General features: G+C 40.5%; 1 protein-coding gene across 1 annotated transcript in view; it reads left to right on the top strand.

Annotated features, from left to right (window-relative positions):
* Positions 1–23,885, top strand: part of LOC132554885 (aminopeptidase N-like) — a 49,172-nt gene that overhangs the window by 12,230 nt on the left and 13,057 nt on the right. The window contains exons 4-18 of the mRNA XM_060219218.1: positions 5,851–5,879; positions 6,295–6,473; positions 7,064–7,177; positions 8,822–8,956; positions 9,457–9,522; positions 10,389–10,454; positions 12,948–13,132; positions 14,870–14,970; positions 15,286–15,419; positions 16,160–16,215; positions 17,404–17,551; positions 17,713–17,789; positions 19,788–19,901; positions 20,450–20,617; positions 21,053–21,193. Coding sequence (XP_060075201.1) covers positions 5,851–5,879; positions 6,295–6,473; positions 7,064–7,177; positions 8,822–8,956; positions 9,457–9,522; positions 10,389–10,454; positions 12,948–13,132; positions 14,870–14,970; positions 15,286–15,419; positions 16,160–16,215; positions 17,404–17,551; positions 17,713–17,789; positions 19,788–19,901; positions 20,450–20,617; positions 21,053–21,193 — 1,713 coding nt within the window. The remainder of the gene's footprint in view (positions 1–5,850; positions 5,880–6,294; positions 6,474–7,063; positions 7,178–8,821; positions 8,957–9,456; positions 9,523–10,388; positions 10,455–12,947; positions 13,133–14,869; positions 14,971–15,285; positions 15,420–16,159; positions 16,216–17,403; positions 17,552–17,712; positions 17,790–19,787; positions 19,902–20,449; positions 20,618–21,052; positions 21,194–23,885) is intronic.

Below are 23,885 nucleotides of genomic sequence, written 5' to 3'. Positions count from 1 at the left end.
ACATTAATACCCCTCACCTGTACCCCACTGGTGTTAACATTAATACCCCTCACCTGTACCCCACTGGTGTTAACATTAATACCCATCACCTGTACCCCACTGGTGTTAACATTAATACCCCTCACCTGTACCCCACTGGTGTTAACATTAATACCCCTCACCTGTACCCCACTGGTGTTAACATTAGTAACCCTCATCTGTACCCCACTGGTGTTAACATTAATACCCCTCATCTGTACCCCACTGGTGTTAACATTAATACCCCTCACCTGTACCCCACTGGTGTTAACATTAATACCCCTCACCTGTACCCCACTGGTGTTAACATTAATACCCCTCACCTGTACCCCACTGGTGTTAACATTAATACCCCTCACCTGTACCCCACTGGTGTTAACATTAATACCCATCACCTGTACCCCACTGGTGTTAACATTAATACCCCTCACCTGTACCCCACTGGTGTTAACATTAATACCCCTCACCTGTACCCCACTGGTGTTAACATTAGTAACCCTCATCTGTACCCCACTGGTGTTAACATTAATACCCCTCATCTGTACCCCACTGGTGTTAACATTAATACCCCTCACCTGTACCCCACTGGTGTTAACATTAATACCCCTCACCTGTACCCCACTGGTGTTAACATTAATACCCCTCACCTGTACCCCACTGGTGTTAACATTAATACCCCTCACCTGTACCCCACTTGTGTTAACATTAATACCCCTCATCTGTACCCCACTGGTGTTAACATTAATACCCCTCACCTGTACCCCACTGGTGTTAACATTAGTACCCCTCACCTGTACCCCACTGGTGTTAACATTAGTACCCCACACCTGTACCCCACTGGTGTTAACATTAGTACCCCACACCTGTACCCCACTGGTGTTAACATTAGTACTCCTCACCTGTACCCCACTGGTGTTAACATTAGTACCCCACACCTGTACCCCACTGGTGTTAACATTAATACCCCACACCTGTACCCCACTGGTGTTAACATTAGTACCCCACACCTGTACCCCACTGGTGTTAACATTAATACCCCTCACCTGTACCCCACTGGTGTTAACATTAGTAACCCTCATCTGTACCCCACCGGCCTTAACATTAATACCCCTCACCTGTACCTCACTGGTGTTAACATTAGTAACCCTCATCTGTACCCCATAGGCCTTAACATTAATACCCCTCACCTGTACCCCACTGGTGTTAACATTAGTAACCCTCATCTGTACCCCACCGGCCTTAACATTAATACCCCTCACCTGTACCTCACTGGTGTTAACATTAGTAACCCTCATCTGTACCCCATAGGCCTTAACATTAATACCCCTCACCTGTACCCACTGGTGTTAACATTAGTAACCCTCATCTGTACCCCACCGGCCTTAACATTAATACCCCTCACCTGTACCTCACTGGTGTTAACATTAGTAACCCTCATCTGTACCCCATAGGCCTTAACATTAATACCCCTCACCTGTACCCCACTGGTGTTAACATTAGTAACCCTCATCTGTACCCCACCGGCCTTAACATTAATACCCCTCACCTGTACCTCACTGGTGTTAACATTAGTAACCCTCATCTGTACCCCATAGGCCTTAACATTAATACCCCTCACCTGTACCCACTGGTGTTAACATTAGTAACCCTCATCTGTACCCCACCGGCCTTAACATTAATACCCCTCACCTGTACCTCACTGGTGTTAACATTAGTAACCCTCATCTGTACCCCATAGGCCTTAACATTAATACCCCTCACCTGTACCTCACTGGTGTTAACATTAGTAACCCTCATCTGTACCCCACCGGCCTTAACATTAATACCCCTCACCTGTACCTCACTGGTGTTAACATTAGTAACCCTCATCTGTACCCCATAGGCCTTAACATTAATACCCCTCACCTGTACCTCACTGGTGTTAACATTAGTAACCCTCATCTGTACCCCATAGGCCTTAACATTAATACCCCTCACCTGTACCCCACTGGTGTTAACATTAGTAACCCTCATCTGTACCCCACCGGCCTTAACATTAATACCCATCACCTGTACCCCACTGGTGTTAACATTAGTAACCCTCATCTGTACCCCATAGGCCTTAACATTAATACCCCTCACCTGTACCCCACTGGTGTTAACATTAGTAACCCTCATCTGTACCCCACCGGCCTTAACATTAATACCCATCACCTGTACCCCACTGGTGTTAACATTAGGACCCCTCACTTGAACCCCAGGTTAGCATTTCCCCCCTTCTCAACCTTCTATATCTAGACCAACAGCTAATTTACAAAATGTACCAAAACACATTAAATTAAGTAAATTACTTAGACGATAATTTGTAATTTGAAAAGTTCCGTGGTCGTAAATGTAATATCTATTAGAAATGAGTTTTTTATGGTGTTAACACCTGCTATTACTTTTTCTAGAGTGAAACTAAATCCGAAAGTTACGGCAGTCGTTGATTAGTTACAAGAAACTTAAGGCATACATTCTCAGGTATAGAAAGGTCTTTAATACCACTTTGATAATACTTCTACTAATTTAATGTCCCACAAACATAGATGGATTTTCGCAAGAAACCATGTTGAATCATACTCGTCGTAATTCCCGGAGAACGATTTGTCCATTTTTCACAGAAAAATAAACTTCCAACCCCAAACAGAAAGAAATATTCATTTATGATTCAACGCGTGTAGTTTTCTTAGTAACAACATTGAGGTTTGATCCAAATTACTCCTCAGAAAAAAAAACGGAACGAAAACAAAAATTCTCACACGTTAACCGGAATTAGAATTGACATGACTCTATAAGTTTTAATAACCAATGTACAGTTACTGAGGTTGATGAATTCGTGAAAGTTTGATTTGATGACCAAATTTCACGAGATCTTATTATGGAGGGGCTGAATTTAGTAGTAGATTTGTAATCGGAGACGAATCCGTCATTAATTTCATTCCCCTTACATAGTGCAAACTAATGAGAAGGCCGATGTAGCAATGTCACTCTCCTGTATCACAAGGTGGGTATGTTAATGACATATACAATGTTCATGGGGCCACACGATATAGCTTTAATACATGACAATGACAAGAAACGTCATGGTAACTATACAAGAAAAAATGTCAGGGTAACTATACAAGAAATCAGTTACTGTCAGGGTGACTATGACAAGAAATGTTGAAATGTCAGGCAACTTTAGGCAAGAAATGTCAATGACTAACTATGTGACTAACAAATGTCAGGGTAACTATACAAGAAATGTTGAAATGTCAGGGTAACTATACAAGAAATGTTGAAATGTCAGGGTAACTATGAAAATATGTTGAAATGTCAGGGTAACTATACAATTATGTCAGGGTATAAAATATGTGAGATGTCAGGGTAACTATTCAAAAGAAATGTCATAACTTACGTATGTATGGACAGAACTACCTAGGTATGTATGGACAGGAGATCCTACCTAGGTATGTAAGGAACTATCAAGTCATGGTAACTGTACCTAAGTATGTACTATACAACAAATGTAGGGTAACTATACAAGAAGTGTGGAAATGTCAGGGTAACTATACAAGAACCTGAAATGTCAGGGTAACTATACAAGACCTATGTTGAAATGTCAGGGTAACTATACAAGATGTATGTTGAAATGTCAGGGTAACCTACAAGTAAATGTCATGGTAACTATACAAGAAATGTCAGGGACAACTATACAAGAAATGTATGTCAGGGTAACTATACAAGAAGTGTGGAAATGTCAGGGTAACTATACAAGAAATGTTGAAATGTCAGGGTAACTATACAAGATATGTTGAAATGTCAGGGTAACTATACAAGAAATGTCAGGGTAACTATACAAGAAATGTCAGGGTAACTATACAAGAAATGTCAGGGTAACTATACAAGAAATGTTGAAATGTCAGGGTAACTATACAAGAAATGTCAGGGTAACTATACAAGAAATGTCAGGGTAACTATACAAGAAATGTCAGGGTAACTATACAAGAATGTGGTCAGAAATGTCAGGGTATGAATGTCAGGGTAACTATGAAATGTCAGGGTAACTATGGACAAGAAATGTTAAATGTCAGGGTAACTATACAAGAAATGTCAGGGTAGGTATACAAGAAATGTCAGGGTAACTATACCTAGAAATGTCAGGGTAACTATACAAGAAATGTCAGGGTAACTATACAAGAAATGTCAGGGTAACTATACAAGAAATGTTGAAATGTCAGGTTTACTATACAAGAAATGTGGAAATGTCAGGGTAACTATACAAGAAATGTCAGGGTAACTATACAAGATATGTCAGGGTAACTATACAAGAAATGTCAGGGTAACTATACAAGAAATGTTGAAATGTCAGGGTAACTATACAAGAAATGTTGAAATGTCAGGGTAACTATACAAGAAGTGTGGAAATGTCAGGGTAACTATACAAGAAGTGTGGAAATGTCAGGGTAACTATACAAGATATGTTGAAATGTCAGGGTAACTATACAAGAAATGTTGAAATGTCAGGGTAACTATACAAGATATGTCAGGGTAACTATAAAAGAAATGTCAGGGTAACTATACAAGAAATGTCAGGGTAACTATACAAGATATGTCAGGGTAACTATACAAGATATGTCAGGGTAACTATACAAGAAGTGTGGAAATGTCAGGGTAACTATACAAGAAATGTTATAATGTCAGGGTAACTATACAAGAAATGTCAGGGTAACTATACAAGAAATGTTGAAATGTCAGGTTTACTATACAAGAAATGTTGAAATGTCAGGGTAACTATACAAGATATGTTGAAATGTCAGGGTAACTATACAAGATATGTTGAAATGTCAGGGTAACTATACAAGAAATGTTCAAATGTCAGGGTAACTATACAAGAAATGTTCAAATGTCAGGGTAACTATACAAGAAGTGTTGAAATGTCAGGGTAACTATACAAGAAATGTTATAATGTCAGGGTAACTATACAAGAAATGTTGAAATGTCAGGGTAACTATACAAGAAATGTTATAATGTCCGGGTTACTATACAAGAAATGTTGAAATGTCAGGGTAACTATACAAGAAATGTTGAAATGTCAGGGTAACTATACAAGAAATGTCAGGGTAACTATACAAGAAATGTCAGGGTAACTATACAAGAAATGTTGAAATGTCAGGGTAACTATACAAGAAATGTTGAAATGTCAGGGTAACTATACAAGAAGTGTTGAAATGTCAGGGTAACTATACAAGAAATGTTGAAATGTCAGGGTAACTATACAAGAAATGTTGAAATGTCAGGGTAACTATACAAGAAGTGTGGAAATGTCAGGGTAACTATACAAGAAATGTCAGGGTAACTCTAAATGTCAGGGTAACTATACAAGATATGTTGAAATGTCAGGGTAACTATACAAGAAATGTCAGGGTAACTATACAAGAAATGTTATAATGTCAGGGTAACTATACAAGAAATGGGGAAATGTCAGGGTAACTATACAAGAAATGAGGAAATGTCAGGGTAACTGATCCATCATGGTTGATGGGAGATAACTCTAACATTGTGTGGTTTTGATATAACACAGATCGGTAATAAGTATTCGGTAATATAGAAGCGAGATACACACACTTCTGAGAGATTACCAAATTTGGTCATCGGCTGGCTGCGTGGAAAATTTCTTTACCAAATTTTGCAAAGGAAGCGAACAGAATACAGTATTCAATTATTTGAAGGGAGTGATTTTCGATAAAGTTGTTTAGAGAGTTAATGTTTCATATTCTCTGTACTTCGATAACAACAAAGTTGAAAGCTCGGACTCCAGATACGTTTAAGTTATGTAATGTCTGTTACAGTGAAGTTGTGTGTCGTATAGATAGATGGAATTCCGGATAAGTTTTAGTCACATGATGTCTGTTACAGTGAAGTTGTGTGTCGTGTTGGTAAATGGAATTCCGGATAAGTTTTAGTCACATGATGTCTGTTACAGTGAAGTTGTGTGTCGTGTTGGTAAATGGAATTCCGGATAAGTTTTAGTCACATGATGTCTGTTACAGTGAAGTTGTGTGTCGTGTTGTTAAATGGAATTCCGGATAAGTTTTAGTCACATGATGTCTGTTACAGTGAAGTTGTGTGTCGTGTTGTTAAATGGAATTCCGGATAAGTTTTAATCACATGATGTCTGTTACAGTGAAGTTGTATGTCGTGTAGATAGGTCTTGTCCCGGTTTAGTTATGAGACGACGTTATCAAAATGTCGCTGTTAGATCATCGTAAAGAGTGCTTTACTGTTTCTACACCGCAGACATGATCGCTATCCCTGACTTCGCTGCTGGCGCCATGGAAAACTGGGGACTAATAACCTACCGAGAGACAGCCATGTTGTACGACCCAATGGAGTCATCAGAGGTTAACAAACAAAGGGTTGCTGTAGTTGTCTCCCACGAACTTGCTCACCAGGTATATATGAGTAGCTGTTGTTTCAGAGGTATACTGTCTCACAAGGTAACGACCAGGATCTGTAGTTGTCTCACGTGAACTGACTCACAAGGTAACGACCAGGATCTGTAGTTATCTCACGTGAAGTGACTCACAAGGTAAAGACTAGGGTCTGTTGTTGTCTTACGTGAACTGTCTCACCAGGTAACGACCAGGGTCAGTTGTTGTCTCACGTGAACTGACTCACCAGATGACGACCAGGGTCTGTTGTTGTCTCACGTGAACTGACTCACCAGATAACGACCAGGGTCTGTTGTTGTCTCACGTGAACTGACTCATCAGGGTCTGTAGTTTTCTCTCGTGAATTGACTCCGCCTGTTAATTACCAGGAGTTGCCCGATCCTATAACCACAATGTTTGCAAACTTGATTGTGTTATGATTGTCTTTAACCTGCTTGCACTTTGTAAGTAGTGTTGTATCAATTATCTGTAACATCTAATTTTTATAATTTTTGCGTACTAATCATATCATATTTTCCCCTGACATATGTTGTTCTAATAACAGATAATTACCTGTTTAAATACTATATCAACATGTCTTTGTGTTACAGTGGTTCGGGAATCTTGTCACGCCGTCCTGGTGGGACGATCTATGGCTCAACGAAGGATTTGCCAGCTTTGTGGAGTACATGGGGGTGGATTATGTTCATCCAGACTGGAAAATGGTTTGTACCCCACTAGATATATAGATTATATAACTGTTGTCCTCAGTGTTCACGTACAGACTGGAAGATGGTTTGTCCCCCACTAGATATATAGATTATATAACTGTTGTCCTCAGTGTTCACGTACAGACTGGAAGATGGTTTGTCCCCCACTAGATATATAGATTATATAACTGTTGTCCTCAGTGTTCACGTACAGACTGGAAGATGGTTTGTCCCCCACTAGATATATAGATTATATAACTGTTGTCCTCAGTGTTCACGTACAGACTGGAAAATGGTTTGTACCCCCACTAGATATATAGATTATATAACTGTTGTCCTCAGTGTTCACGTACAGACTGGAAGATGGTTTGTCCCCCACTAGATATATAGATTATATAACTGTTGTCCTCAGTGTTCACGTACAGACTGGAAGATGGTTTGTCCCCCACTAGATATATAGATTATATAACTGTTGTCCTCAGTGTTCACGTACAGACTGGAAGATGGTTTGTCCCCCATTTGACATGAAGATTATTTAACTTGTCCACCCTTAAGTGTTCACGATCGCGCATTCACTGATTTAATAGTGTTTTCTGTATAATTCTTGCAGTGGTATTCCGTTGTGCAGTTTTCAAAACTTTCATCGCATTCAATTCAGAGATTTGGGCTGAGCAGATTTAAATATGACTGAGCTGACGATATCGTTATAAATCTTAATGTATTTGCCAATATTTGCGTTTGGCTGTAAAAGTCCATAGCGCTTAACGTACCCAGATTTAAAGGATATAAAATGCATTACAATTTGATAAATAGATGGATGTCGAGTTTATGTTAATTTTTATAAAATTAAGCGTGTTGTGATGGATATATGTAAATATTTAGAGCGCGTGCGTAATGATGGAGAGAGGACGTGAATATGTTAACGTATAAAGTGTAGGGAGAGCTAACCTCTGTACTGGTCACATGTGCAAGATCACATTTAGTTCACATCAAAGACGAGATCCCAGGACATGATCCATTCGGAACTGAAAGGCATGGAGCTTCCGAAAGTAAAGGTCATAGAGCATAGGTGATCTGCACTTTACCCGTAGCTAACATTAGTATTAATATTAATTAGCTCTATACCGGTAACATATGTAAACCACGCTTAGTTCCTGTCTAAGACGAGAGGTCCCAGGATTTAATCCATCTGAGAAAAAATATTATGTAAGTGAAAGGGCATGGAACATCCCAAAATGAATGACATGTTTTCTGCCCTTTACCCGTAGCTAACTTTATTACTGATCAAAATACTATGACAGCATTTTCGCTTTGATTGTATAGCTTCTAAATTTCACTAAATATATCGATGATTTAATATAAATTGGCAGAATTAATATCAGTCAAGCAGTGCACGAAAAACGTCACATTAATAGTGAGATCGATCACTCGCTGTAGCGCTCCAATTCCTCATCTCTTGAATCACTGACCATGATGCTTTCAACCGAGTATGTCATTGTGGCATGTAAGTTCGGCTCTTTAAAGGCACTGCCCGATTCCGAGTTTAACCAGTTATACTGATGTAAATTATTTATTTATACTTTAAAACATGATAATTTCAGCTTTTTGTATCAGTTTACAGCTTTATTTCACTCGGCTTTTAATGTTGTTTTCTAACAGTTTGACCAGTTTGTTGTTGAGGATGTGCAGAGCGTTTTCAACTTTGACGGACTGGTGACGTCACATCCGGTGTACGTTCCAGTATCACATCCTGACGAAATCAATGAAATATTTGACCGTATATCGTATGGGAAGGTTTGTAATCATCGATGGAGAATCTCTAAATACGCCATTGTGTCTGTCTGTTTGAAACTTATTGAATAGAATGGAAAAACTTTATGGAATATTTTAAATCTGTTGTATATAACCTGTCTGTAGTTTGTCAGTAAAAGCTAATATAGAGACCTGTGCCACTGACTATAGTAAATTGTGTTCTTGAGATAAACCTGTTTATTGACTCTCAGCATAGATACTATGTTCTCCTATAAGCTGACCTTTTCAGTTCTTACTTTGGTATATCTTATTCCGGTTCGTGACGTCATCACCTATTCGTATTTTCTAATAAGAAATCGAGATTTCTTTTGATTTGACTTATATCTATCAAATGTAATGCTGTTGTTTTATTTCCTAATAGATGTATATATATATATATATGTTTTGAGGGACACATCCTTGTCTACTGCATCTCAATTATAACAATTCACCAGTAATTCACTATATATATATATATTGTGTCCGTTGTGTGTTGTTGACAGGGAGCGAGTATCATCCGTATGATGCGGTTCTTTCTTGGTGAGGACACGTTTAAACGAGGACTAACGGTAAGCTATCAACAGTGGGCTACAGACCACACATATCCTGTCACTTATATCATCCCAAACTGACACATATCCTGTCACTTATACCATCCCAAACTGATACATATCCTGTCACTTATACCATCCCAAACTGACGCATATCCTGTCACTTATACCATCCCAAACTGATACATATCCTGTCACTTATACCATCCCAAACTGACACATATCCTGTCACTTATACCATCCCAAACTGATACATATCCTGTCACTTATACCATCCCAAACTGACGCATATCCTGTCACTTATACCATCCCAAACTGACACATATCCTGTCACTTATACCATCCCAAACTGACACATATCCTGTCACTTATACCATCCCAAATTGACATATATCCTGTCATTTATATCATCCCAAACTGACACATATCCTGTCACTTATACCATCCCAAACTGACACATATCCTGTCACTTATACCATCCCAAACTGACACATATCCTGTCACTTATATCATCCCAAACTGACACATATCCTGTCACTTATACCATCCCAAACTGACACATATCCTGTCACTTATATCATCCCAAACTGACACATATCCTGTCACTTATACCATCCCAAACTGACACATATCCTGTCACTTATATCATCCCAAACTGACACATATCCTGTCACTTATATCATCCCAAACTGACACATATCCTGTCACTTATATCATCCCAAACTGACACATATCCTGTCACTTATATCATCCCAAACTGACGTCTTTGTAGTATACTCACTAACTGTGACTTCTGATTGAAATCACACAAACATGTTCACGTTGATCCTTATATATTCTACTGATTTCTCCACCAGTACAGTTTACTTATTATCTTTCCACAGGCGTACCTCAGTAACCTGGCCTACGGGGCAGCTTTCCACGATGACTTGTGGTTCGCTCTTGGAAACGTAAGTAACGAAGTTAAGTGTGTTTTCAACCAGTTAGAAAGTACCGGCACACCCACTGACAAATCACTGTGACTTTTTACCAGCACACCCACTGACAAATCACCGTGACTCTTTTACCAGCACACCCACTGACAAAACACTGTGACTCTTTTACCAGCACACCCACTGACAAAACACTGTGACTCTTTTACCAGCACACCCACTGACAAATCACCGTGACTCTTTTACCAGCACACCCACTGACAAAACACTGTGACTCTTTTACCAGCACACCCACTGACAAATCACCGTGACTCTTTTACCAGCACACCCACTGACAAATCACCGTGACTCTTTTACCAGCACACCCACTTGACAAAACACTGTGACTCTTTTACCAGCACACCCACTGACAAATCACCGTGACTCTTTTACCAGCACACCCACTGACAAATCACCGTGACTCTTTTACCAGCACACCCACTGACAAATCACCGTGACTCTTTTACCAGCACACCCACTGACAAATCACCGTGACTCTTTTACCAGCACACCCACTTGACAAAACACTGTGACTCTTTTACCAGCACACCCACTGACAAAACACTGTGATTCTTTTACCAGCACACCCTCTGACAAATCACCGTGACTCTTTTACCAGCACACCCACTTGACAAAACACTGTGACTCTTTTACCAGCACACCCACTGACAAATCACCGTGACTCTTTTACCAGCACACCCACTGACAAATCACCGTGACTCTTTTACACAGCACACCCACTGACAAATCACTGACAAATCACCGTGACTCTTTTACCAGCACACCCACTGACAAATCACCGTGACTCTTTTACCAGCACACACACTTGACAAAACACTGTGACTCTTTTACAAGCACAACCACTGACAAAACACTGTGACTCTTTTACCAGCACACCCACTGACAAATCACCGTGACTCTTTTACCAGCACACCCACTTGACAAAACACTGTGACTCTTTTACCAGCACACCCACTGACAAATCACCGTGACTCTTTTACCAGCACACCCACTTGACAAAACACTGTGACTCTTTTACCAGCACACCCACTGACAAATCACCGTGACTCTTTTACCAGCACATCCACTGACAAATCACCGTGACTCTTTTACCAGCACACCCACGGACAAATCACCGTGACTCTTTTACCAGCACATCCACTGACAAAACACTGTGACTCTTTTTACCAGCACACCCACTGACAAAACACTGTGACTCTTTTTACCAGCACACCCACTGACAAATCACTGTGACTCTTTTACCAGCACACCCACTGACAAAGCACTATGACTCTTTTACCAGCACACCCACTGACAAAACACTGTGACTCTTTTACCAGCACACCCACTGACAAATCACTGTGACTCTTTTACCAGCACACCCACTGACAAATCACCGTGACTCTTTTACCAGCACACCCACTGACAAATCACTGTGACTCTTTTACCAGCACACCCACTGACAAATCACTGTGACTCTTTTACCAGCACACCCACTGACAAATCACTGTGACTCTTTTACCAGCACACCCACTGACAAATCACCGTGACTCTTTTACCAGCACACCCACTGACAAATCACTGTGACTCTTTTACCAGCACACCCACTGACAAATCACTGACTCTTTTACCAGCACACCTACTGACAAATCACTGTGACTCTTTTACCAGCACACCCACTGACAAATCACTGTGACTCTTTTTACCAGCACACCTACTGACAAAGCACTATGACTCTTTTACCAGCACACCCACTGACAAAGCACTGACTCATTTTACCAGCACACCCACTGACAAATCACCGTGACTCTTTTACCAGCACACCCACTGACAAATCACCGTGACTCATTTTACCAGCACACCCACTGACAAATCACCGTGACTCATTTTACCAGCACACCCACTGACAAATCACCGTGACTCATTTTACCAGCACACCCACTGACAAATCACCGTGACTCATTTTACCAGCACACCCACTGACAAATCATTTGATGCTACTCAATGTTGTTTCGAACAAGATAGATCCTAGCGTAACAGCGCAAACTTCCAGATCAAAGACATGACGGATGAACTGGAATTTGTCAATGTATTTCATTTTCATGCTTCAACACTGTCATGGGTTTTGCAGTGTCTGTAATTGTCACTGTAGAACACTTGGAGAATTCTATAGCCACTCCCCACAGAGTCTAAAGCGGTGTACATTGTATCAGAGACAGTCGAATGGGTTACTTATACTTCTCAATGCACCCCTCTCTAGCAACACATTAAGGATGGAGAGACTGTGTAACTAATATTTGTCTGTTTCTATAGCAACACATTAAGGATGGAGAGACTGTGCAACTAATATTTGTCTGTTTCTCTAGCAACACATTAAGGATGGAGAGACTGTGTAACTAATATTTGTCTGTTTCTCTAGCAACACATTAAGGATGGAGAGACAGTATATCTAATGGTTGTCTGTTTCTCTAGCAATCTATGAAGGAGAACAAACCACGGACTGACGTGAAGGAAATCATGGACACATGGACACTTCAGATGAATTTTCCGGTTGTGACTGTTACCAAAAACGGCGCCACTGGCCTTAAGGCTACGCAGAAGCGATACCTACGGGACTACAATGCCGTGGATCCAGGGACTTATCCGTCTCCATTTAAGTAAGTGGGACATCCGGTTACCTATCAACCCTAACAAGTGCTAGTCAACGCTAATCTGATTCTTATTCCACGCCCTCCATTTGTGTTTAAGCCGACTACACAGTATCACTCCGTTATCTAGTTCACACCCTCCATTTGTGTTTAAGCCGACTACACAGTATCACTCCGTTATCTAGTCCACACCCTCCATTTGTGTTTAAGCCGACTACACAGTAAGTGTATCACTCCGTTATCTAGTTCACACCCTCCATTTGTGTTTAAGCCGACTACACAGTATCACTCCATTATCTAGTCCACACCTCCATTTGTGTTTAAGCCGACTACACAGTATCACTCCGTTATCTAGTCCACACCCTCCATTTGTGTTTAAGCCGACTACACAGTATCACTCCGTTATCTAGTTCACACCCTCCATTTGTGTTTAAGCCGACTACACAGTAAGTGTATCACTCCGTTATCTAGTTCACACCCTCCGTTTGTGTTTAAACCGACTACACAGTATCACTCCGTTATCTAGTCCACACCTCCATTTGTGTTTAAGCCGACTACACAGTATCACTCCGTTATCTAGTCCACACCCTCCATTTGTGTTTAAGCCGACTACACAGTATCACTCCGTTATCTAGTCCACACCCTCCATTTGTGTTTAAGCCGACTACACAGTATCACTCCGTTATCTAGTTCACACCCTCCATTTGTGTTTAAGCCGACTACACAGTATCACTCCGTTATCTAGTTCACACCCTCCATTTGTGTTTAAGCCGACTACACAGTAAGTGTATCACTCCGTTATCTAGTTCACACCCTCCATTTGTGTTTAAGCCGACTACACAGTATCACTCCGTTATCTAGTCCACACCTCCATTTGTGTTTAAGCCGACTACACAGTATCACTCCGTTATCTAGTTCACACCCTCCATTTGTGTTTAAGCCGACTACACAGTATCACTCCGTTATCTAGTCCACACCTCCATTTGTGTTTAAGCCGACTACACTGTATTACTCCGTTATCTAGTCCACACCCCCATTTGTGTTTAAGCCGACTACACAGTAAGTGTATCACTCCGTTATCTAGTCCACACCTCCATTTGTGTTTAAGCCGACTACACAGTAAGTGTATCACTCCGATATCTAGTCCACACCCTCCATTTGTGTTTAAGCCGATTACACAGTATCACTCTGTTATCTAGTCCACACCCGCCATTTGTGTTTAAGCCGACTACACAGTATCACTCCGTTATCTAGTCCATACCCTCCATTTGTGTTTAAGCCGACTACACAGTATCACTCTGTTATCTAGTCCACACCCTCCATTTGTGTTTAAGCCGACTACACAGTATCACTCCGTTATCTAGTCCATACCCTCCATTTGTGTTTAAGCCGACTACACAGTATCACTCTGTTATCTAGTCCACACCCTCCATTTGTGTTTAAGCCGACTACACAGTATCACTCCGTTATCTAGTCCACACCCGCCATTTGTGTTTAAGCCGACTACACAGTAAATATATCACTCCGTTATCTAGTTCACACCCTCCATTGTTGCATAAGGCGATTCTTCATTAAGTGCAACACAACAGTACCCCTCCCACATCCTTCTTTTGTGACATAGTAGTAAAGAGTTCCGTAATCTGTATCAAATTTTAAATACTTTTGCCAGATCTAATCAAAATTATTCAATTTATGTTACTGATGTGACATAACATTAAATCCATTGACGTCATATGTTATTTTTAGCTACCGTTGGGAGATCCCATTTACCTACACAACATCCACCAGCCCGGTGTTTGACCAGACGGACGCCGATGTTAAATGGATGCGTAGAGACTCGGACACAAGTAAGAATTATTTCAATCAATCGTCTTTTCGTCTTCTTTGAATTCTAAATCATGCTTTTGAAAAAAAACCTTTAGGATTTGCTACCCTGTCTCTAATGACGTATTGCACAACTTCAGAATACGAAGGGTACTTACAGGTTGTGACAGGTCGAGCTGTTCTGGTTTGTTTTACCAATACCGTACGTTGATAAATCGCATTTTCAGCCTTTCCAATACTTTTATAGTAACGGCGAATGTCTCCGGATGATTTGTTTACGTCACTATGAAATTTTGCCACATTAACTAACACTAATGTTAAAAGATACTATTTTCCAGTTTATATTGCTAACGCTGTAAGCAGTGGTGACACATGGTTTATCGCTAACGTGAAACAGTATGGATACTACCGTGTAAACTACGACTCGGAGAACTGGGCAGCGATAGTACAGCAGCTGAAAACTAACCCTGGGGTGAGTACAGCAGCTGAAAACTAACCCCGTGGTGAGTACAGGAACTCAAAACTAACCCTGTGGTGAGTACAGCAGCTGAAAACTAACCCTGTGGTAAGTACAGCAGCTGAAAACTAACCCTGTGGTGAGTACAGCAACTGAAAACTAACCCCATCGTGAGTACAGCAACTAAAAACTAACCCTGTGGTGAGTACAGCAGCTGAAAACTAATCCTGTGGTAAGTACAGCAGCTGAAAACTAACCCTGTGGTGAGTACATCAACTGAAAACTAACCCCGTGGTGAGTAAAGCAGCTGAAAACTAACCCCGTGGTGAGTACAGCAGCTGAAAACTTACCCCGTGGTGAGTACAGCAGCTGAAAACTAACCCTGTGGTGAGTACCAACTGAAAACTAACCCTGTGGTGAGTACATCAACTGAAAACTAACCCTGTGGTGAGTACATCAACTGAAAACTGATTACCTGGTAAGTATTCTAGTTATAAATAGAGGCTTTGATAAATTAACCCTCAGTAAGACCAGTAAGTCTTTAAAATCCAACCCTAATTACTATAAAAAGGCGCATGTGTCTGGAACTACATGCAAACTGCTGTATTTCTAATGTAATAATTCTCCTGTCCTTGACAAGGTAAATCTTGACCTTCTGTTTCATTATATCTTCAAGTTTCCGAGAAATCTAATATTTTGTTATATAGGACGAGATATGATTACGTTGTTTTAATTCTAATGGTCTGACTTCACAGGTGATCGACCCTGTCAACCGAGCACAGATAATCAACGATGCGTGGAATCTCGCGAAGTAAGTCTATTGGTTCATCTCTAATGTATTTAACAAATATTGTTAGACTCCTAAGTGTTTGTAGTTGGTATCCAGTTTAAATTTCTGTACCAAATGACATACAATGTCTTCACTTGAATAACTGTTTGAAATAAGGATATTTCTACATAGGTTACTATAAGACCGAGGTATGTTTGAGAAAATTGTGTAGTTTATATCGATCAGAAATGAACGGGTACAGATTAGTCCAAAGATGATTTTGAGAAGCCCGGGTACATATATAGTGAACTTTTTCATGCTGGTATCCATTAACCCTTTAGGTACAAACAAAACGGTTATGAAATGTGAAGCCCTTGTTATCCTCGTCAATTACAATTATTTTAGACATCACATCCACGAAGTCTAACAGTCTGTATATTATACGTCTCCGTGGTATTTAGACATCACATCCACTAAGTGTAACGGTCTGTATATTATACGTCTCCGTGGTATTTATACATCACATCCACGAAGTCTAACAGTCTGTATATTATACGTCTCCGTGGTATTTAGACATCACATCCACTAAGTCTAACAGTCTGTATATTATACGTCTCCGTGGTATTTAGACATCACATCCACTAAGTCTAACAGTCTGTATATTATACGTCTCCGTGGTATTTAGACATCACATCCACTAAGTCTAACAGTCTGTATATTATACGTCTCCGTGGTATTTAGACATCACATCCACTAAGTCTAACAGTCTGTATATTATACGTCTCCGTGGTATTTAGACATCACATCCACTAAGACTAACAGTCTGTATATTATACATCTCCGTGGTATTTAGACATCACATCCACTAAGACTAACAGTCTGTATATTATACGTCTCCGTGGTATTTAGACATCACATCCACTAAGTCTAACAGTCTGTATATTATACGTCTCCGTGGTATTTAGACATCACATCCACTAAGACTAACAGTCTGTATATTATACGTCTCCGTGGTATTTAGACATCACATCCACTAAGTCTAACAGTCTGTATATTATACGTCTCCGTGGTATTTAGACATCACATCCACTAAGTCTAACGGTCTGTATATTATACGTCTCCGTGGTATTTAGACATCACATCCACTAAGTCTAACGGTCTGTATATTATACGTCTCCGTGGTATTTAGACATCACATCCACTAAGTGTAACGGTCTTTTTGTTTTACAGATCGGGCGATCTACCAATAGAGACAGCTTTAAGCACAGTAGAATATCTTGACAAAGAGCCGGAGTATATTGTATGGGACTCTGCCCTCGGGGAGCTTGGCTATGTCAAGTCTATGCTAGAGAGAACTGAACTATATGGCTCCTTTAGCGTAAGTATGGCGAACTTTCACGTTAGGCTTGTGGAAATAAAAACGTCTCACTTCTGTAGCTGTATGTGGTATGACTATAAGTTGGTTGGATTAGAAAACATGCACACTTGTCGTCCGATATTTCCTGTAGGCATTCTGTATCTACTTTGTTTTTATTTCAGAAATTTATGGAAAATAAGGTGAGGGAACCTTTTACGAACATAACATTGGATAATACTGGTGCATCTCATCTAGAGGCGTAAGTATTCAAGGTCAAAAGGTCTCAACTGTCAGAAAACTGTTAAAGGATATGGTACCTCATCTCAGACCATGCTACTTTTTATTGTGTACCTAAAACCCGCGACGTCACCACAACTGGTGTACATGTACATTTACTGTATGCGCGTAGCGACAGCGTTAACAGGGGTCGGTATCTGAACTAAGTTCATACAAATATGTAACAAATACATATCAACAAAAACTCCATTTACTTTTGATGAAAGGGTGCAAAATAGGACCAAAAGAAAATATTCAATGACGACGCATATAAATAGTGACGTCATGATACTGTAAATCAAGATTTCTCTTCAGGTTACGGTAGACATCAGCGTATCTCACAGTCCGGTATCAGGAACATGAAAACGTAAGATTAATAAAAACCTATCCCGGACGTAATCATAGGAGTCTTTTAATGACTACAGCGGAACATTTAGACCGAACTTTGGCCACAAAGGCGCGGTGTCACGGGTTGACTACAGCTATACGAGTTGACCCAAATTACTTCCGGAATTTTGTTACTTTGTGAACGGTTTTCGTGTCGCGGCTTTCAGGTCGCGGTATTCGTGTCGCCCCTCTCAGGTCGCGGTATCCGTGTCGCCGCTTTCAGGTCGCGGTATCCGTGTCGCCGCTTTCAGGTCGCGGTATTCGTGTCGCGGCTTTCAGGTCGCGGTATCCGTGTCGCCGCTTTCAGGTCACAGTATCCGTGTCGCCGCTTTCAGGTCGCGGTATCCGTGTCGCCGCTTTCAGGTCGCGGTATTCGTGTCGCGGCTTTCAGGTCGCGGTATTCGTGTCGCCCCTCTCAGGTCACAGTATCCGTGTCGCCGCTTTCAGGTCGCGGTATCCGTGTCGCCACTCTCAGGTCAGGTCGCGGCTTTCAGGTCGCGGTATTCGTGTCGCCCCTCTCAGGTCACAGTATCCGTGTCGCCGCTTTCAGGTCGCGGTATCCGTGTCGCCGCTTTCAGGTCGCGGTATTCGTGTCGCGGCTTTCAGGTCGCGGTATCCGTGTCGCGACTTTCAGGTCGCGGTATCCGTGTCGCCGCTTTCAGGTCACGGTATTCGTGTCGCGGCTTTCAGGTCGCGGTATCCGTGTCGCCGCTTTCAGGTCGCGGTATCCGTGTCGCCGTTTTCAGGTCACAGTATCCGTGTCGCCGCTTTCAGGTCACGGTATTAGTGTCGCCCCTCTCAGGTCACAGTATCCGTGTCGCGGCTTTCAGGTCGCGGTATCGTGGTACCGTGACCTGAAAGCGGCGACCTAGTCATGTGTTGTGAGGAATATTAGAAATAGTATTTTGGTACGAGACCTAGTCATGTGTTGTGAGGAATATTAGAAATAGTATTTTTGGGTACGAGATGGCTAGGTCTCGTACCCAAAAATACTATTTCTAATATTCCTCACAACACATGGTTATATCTCGTACCCAAAAATACTTTATCAAACATTCCTGACGATACATGGTTTTGTGGTGCTTACCTTTTAAGGAAACTGCTGATTTAGATAAGTCGAGTCGACACGGTCAATTAATGTCTTGTTTTTGTAAAGTTAAAATAACATTGATAACTATCTAACACTGACAGTTATCTCCCCCTAAAATTTCTCCAAATAAAGCTGTCAGGAGGCCCTCTGTGTTATATACACTTAAAACCTATTATTGTGACATATATACTTACTATGTAATTATTTCATAACATTATATCTTGCAAGATAATTCTTCACGGAGTATAAATTACATAAAACTAACATATTGTATGTATAATCATAATTTGTAAAATCTACATTAAGTTCCACCCTAATTGTATGCTTTTCAAGTTGATTTATTTTGTAATTTGTATGTAATGCTCTTCATCTTTGGAGGAAATAAAGACAATAATAATAATAGTAGTATGTTAACACAATCGGTTCGATTCCAATAGCTTGGTTGACAATTTACTTTACGATTTCTTTTCTCCAAACAAATGATATGAAGTGCTTACCTTGTAGATATCTGCGGGCGACGCTGGCGTCCCAGGCATGTCATTATGGTATCGACGAATGTGTGCTAGAGGCTAAACGGTTGTTCGAATCATGGCTGCAAAATCCGGACGCACCTAATCCGTAAGAAATATTGTTACATTTTAAATCTACTGTTAAAATGAAAAAAAAATTATAACCAGATATTTACGACAACTCATTACAGGTGCTCCTTTCTGGATGTTTTGATTGGTGAATATGTTGTACTTTATAATTCAGTATTGAAATAATCGACGAACAACAACGTCATCATTCGATTCCCACCCGCAAACATGTGTCATTGTCATGTTTCTCTTCAGTATATAGCCACATGTGTTTAGTTACAATATAAAAAGTTATGTTGTCGCCCACGTTAAGGTACGATGGTATAAGTATGGTGCTTACTAATATCTAATGAATTCAATGACCAATGGGGAAGCGAGATTGCGATATCACGATACCACGATGCGATATCACGATATCACAATGCGATACCACGATATCGCATCGTGCTATCGTAGTATCGCATCGTTCTATCGTAATATCGCAATCTCGCTTCACATTAATCGAAGCGATATTACGATGTCCCGAATCAGCCACCATACCTATTATATAAGATGCCCATGGCTCGCTTGATTTCCCTTTTTGTGTAGGATTGATGCGTCGTTACGAGGGACCGTGTACTGTACAGCGATTGCTCATGGCGGTATAGAAGAGTGGGATTTCGCCTATCGTATGTTTAAGGCGTCTAACGTGGCTGGCGAACAATCCCGACTCATGGCTGCCCTGGCGTGTAGCAGAGAAACCTGGGTCCTTAGCAGGTATGACGTCATTAATCACTAACACGTGATATATGGTTACCTTGAGCAGATTTCAATACCTTACAACTTTATAATATAGACAAAGCAATACTTTGGAACCAGGTGCGCGTTACGGTAATTTGTTGTTTTGTTTGTTTTTGTTTTCCTTTTGCAATTTCTGATGCTGCGGAATTTACAGGTGAGTGTGTGATATAAATATAAATATAAACTTTATTTATTTTACAACAATTGCGAAACAAGTTATTTCAACTTATACTAATCACTCTTGTTGGCCCGGATGTAAGCGCGCGAGGGGTCTTATTGTGGGAGGAAACCGGAGTACCCGGGGAAAACCCACGTGGTCGGGCAGGTGACCCCTTACCTGACCACGTGGGGTTTCCCCGGGTGAGTGTGTGACGTGTTTGTTCCTTACTTCCTCCTGTCCATCTATTCCAGGTATCTGGTATATTCCATAAGTCCCGACAAGATCCGGAAACAGGATGCGACCAGTGTTATAGTGTATATAGCTAACAACCCGATCGGTAGGGCCCTGGCCTGGGATTTTGTGAGGGAACATTGGAATTTCCTTATGAATGAGTAAGTATTGCAGAATGATTATGACACATTGATAATCACTTCTGTTATTTATCTCTTACCTATAGGTTGGAGTTTATATTGTAAAGTCATCTGACTGGACATGACATGTGTGTAAGCTATCTCTTACCTAAAGGTCTCACTGACTGTCTGTCTCCTCCACCCTCTCTATGTTTCTCACTCTCTCTCCTCCACCCTATCTATGTTTCTCACTGTCTCTCTCCCCCACCCTATCTATGTTTCTCACTGTCTGTCTCCTCCACCCTCTCTCTGTTTCTCACCGTCTCTCTCCCCCACCCTCTGTATGTTTCTCAGTGTCTCTCTCCCAACTCTCTCTCTATGTTTCTCACTGTCTCTCCCCCGCCCTCTCTATGTTTCTCACTGTCTCTCTCCCCCACCCTCTCTATGTTTCTCACTGTCTCTCTCTCCCCACCCTTTCTCTGTTTCTCACTGTCTTTCTCCCAACTCTCTCTCTATATTTCTCACCGTCTCTCTCCTCCACCCTCTCTCAGTTTCTCACTGTCTCTCTCCTCCACCCTATCTATGTTTCTCATTGTCTCCCTCCTCCATCCTCTCTATGTTTCTCACTGTCTCCTCCACCATCTCTCTCTCTCTCTCTCTCTCTCTCCCCCCCTCCCCCCTTCTCTCTCTCTAGAAAGGCGTTTCTTGATGTTACGAGTACGACGTTAACTGTCATTTGAAGTTAATATGAATATCATATTTCATATACGATAAAACGACGTATTGTTTGATGCTTTTCTCCTATGTTGCGATTCCGTTGACACAAAGGTGCAAAATCCATATCTTATTTATATTTTAAAAAACCAGATTATTTAAATTGTTTATATATAAACTATTATTACAGAAATTCAGGTGGATTATCAAAGTTTGGAAAATTGATATCTGGTGTAACTGCAAACTTCAACTCAAAGTTAGAATTACAACAGGTATTATGTCGTCGTTTAAAGCATGACAGACTATCATCTCACCTCTCCAGCTCTCAACACACAGACAGGTGCTGTGTCACACTTCAATGTTATCCTACTCATGAAATAGCGAAACCAAGAAATATTTCTGAAAAAGCGTCAAAAGTTGTGAATATTAGAGTATTTAATGATACCGCGCGCACTTTACTTTTTGTATTATTACCAAGTAACAGCTAAACTACTTTCAGGTCATCATGATGTGTACTTTTAATGAATATCGGACAGTTTAAAAAAAACTCGGTTATAAACTGACGCAACGAGGTCTGTGACGTAACTCTTAATGTAATAACGGCGCTAATGTAATAATTGTTACATTAAGCGTTGCGACCGTTACGCTTAATGTAATAAACTTATCTTTATTACATTCAGAGTTGCAATTGTTACGCTTAGAGTAATACAAAATAAATTATTACACTAAGGGTTGTGGTTGCATTTAAATTACCGCTAATGTAACAATTTTTTGCGGCGCGTAATGTAATAATAAAAATTATTATTACATTAAGCGTTACAGTTGCCCCGCTTAATGTAATAAAAATAACTTAATTACATTAAGCATAGCCGTTGCAACGCTTATTGTGATAATTATTTCATTAAGCGCAGTTTTACATTAAGAGTTGCATCAGTCTGTAAGCGACTTCAACAGGACCGGGGAAATCCGCGGCAGATCCAGTTAGCGACTGGATATCGTCAAACATTCTACATACAATCTATTACAAAACTGTTTAAAATGGTGATTGATTTTTTTTCTGTGGCTTAGCCTCAAAATGGAGATATTTACAGAATCATAAACAGCCAGCTATTAGAAATAGAAAAATCCATGATTTATTTGGGTATGGTGACAATGTATCTAGCTGAGAGTTATCCCCCATGAAGTCGCAGATTCAGATTATATTTAACAAATATACATACACTGTGTACATTGCGTTGTGACCGCTTGAGAGGGTAGACGGAGTTCAATGACAACAATACTTACGTTTAGGTAAAAATAAGGAAAAACATTTACTGGTGATTTCGCACGGACACCAGACTTTGTATTATTTCCGAAGTAAACACGTCTGCTCGCAGACTAACAGGCCATCATCAAAAGATATATCAAATTCGATAACATATGCAAAGAAATACAACGCATACATTTCAATTTCTTTAATGATGTTCGGACTGTCTAATAATTATTGTGAGCTGGAGAGGTTTGATGTCTGTGTTGATGGTGTCGTGTATGAGACAGTATTTTTGTTAGTTTTTCGTAAAGCTTTCACTTCGAAATTGTGATCAGTTCCACAGCTTTTGTTACTGTAACAAAGCGCTTCTGTTATCAACTTGCTTCAATGCTAGAAAAGGTACAACACTGGACAACTAACATCAAAACGCTTACAACCAGTAGTGTAACGCTTATAAATAATGACAGACAATGGAAGTCACTATACTGACAACCAGTAGTGTAACACTGATAAATAATGACAGTCAATGGAAGTCATACTGACAACCAGTAGTGTAACACTGATAAATAATGACAGTCAATGGAAGTCATACTGACAACCAGTAGTGTAACGCTGATAAATAATGACAGTCAATGGAAGTCACTATACTGACAACCAGTAGTGTAACACTGATAAATAATGACAGTCAATGGAAGTCACTATACTGACAACCAGTAGTGTAACACTGATAAATAATGACAGACAATGGAAGTCACTATACTGACAACCAGT

The sequence above is a fragment of the Ylistrum balloti genome, unplaced genomic scaffold (assembly GCF_031769215.1).
Source record: "Ylistrum balloti isolate Yb309-2 unplaced genomic scaffold, AGI_CSIRO_Ybal_v1 Utg370448, whole genome shotgun sequence".
NCBI lineage: Eukaryota > Metazoa > Mollusca > Bivalvia > Pectinida > Pectinidae > Ylistrum > Ylistrum balloti.
This window is presented reverse-complemented; position numbering and strand designations above follow the sequence as displayed.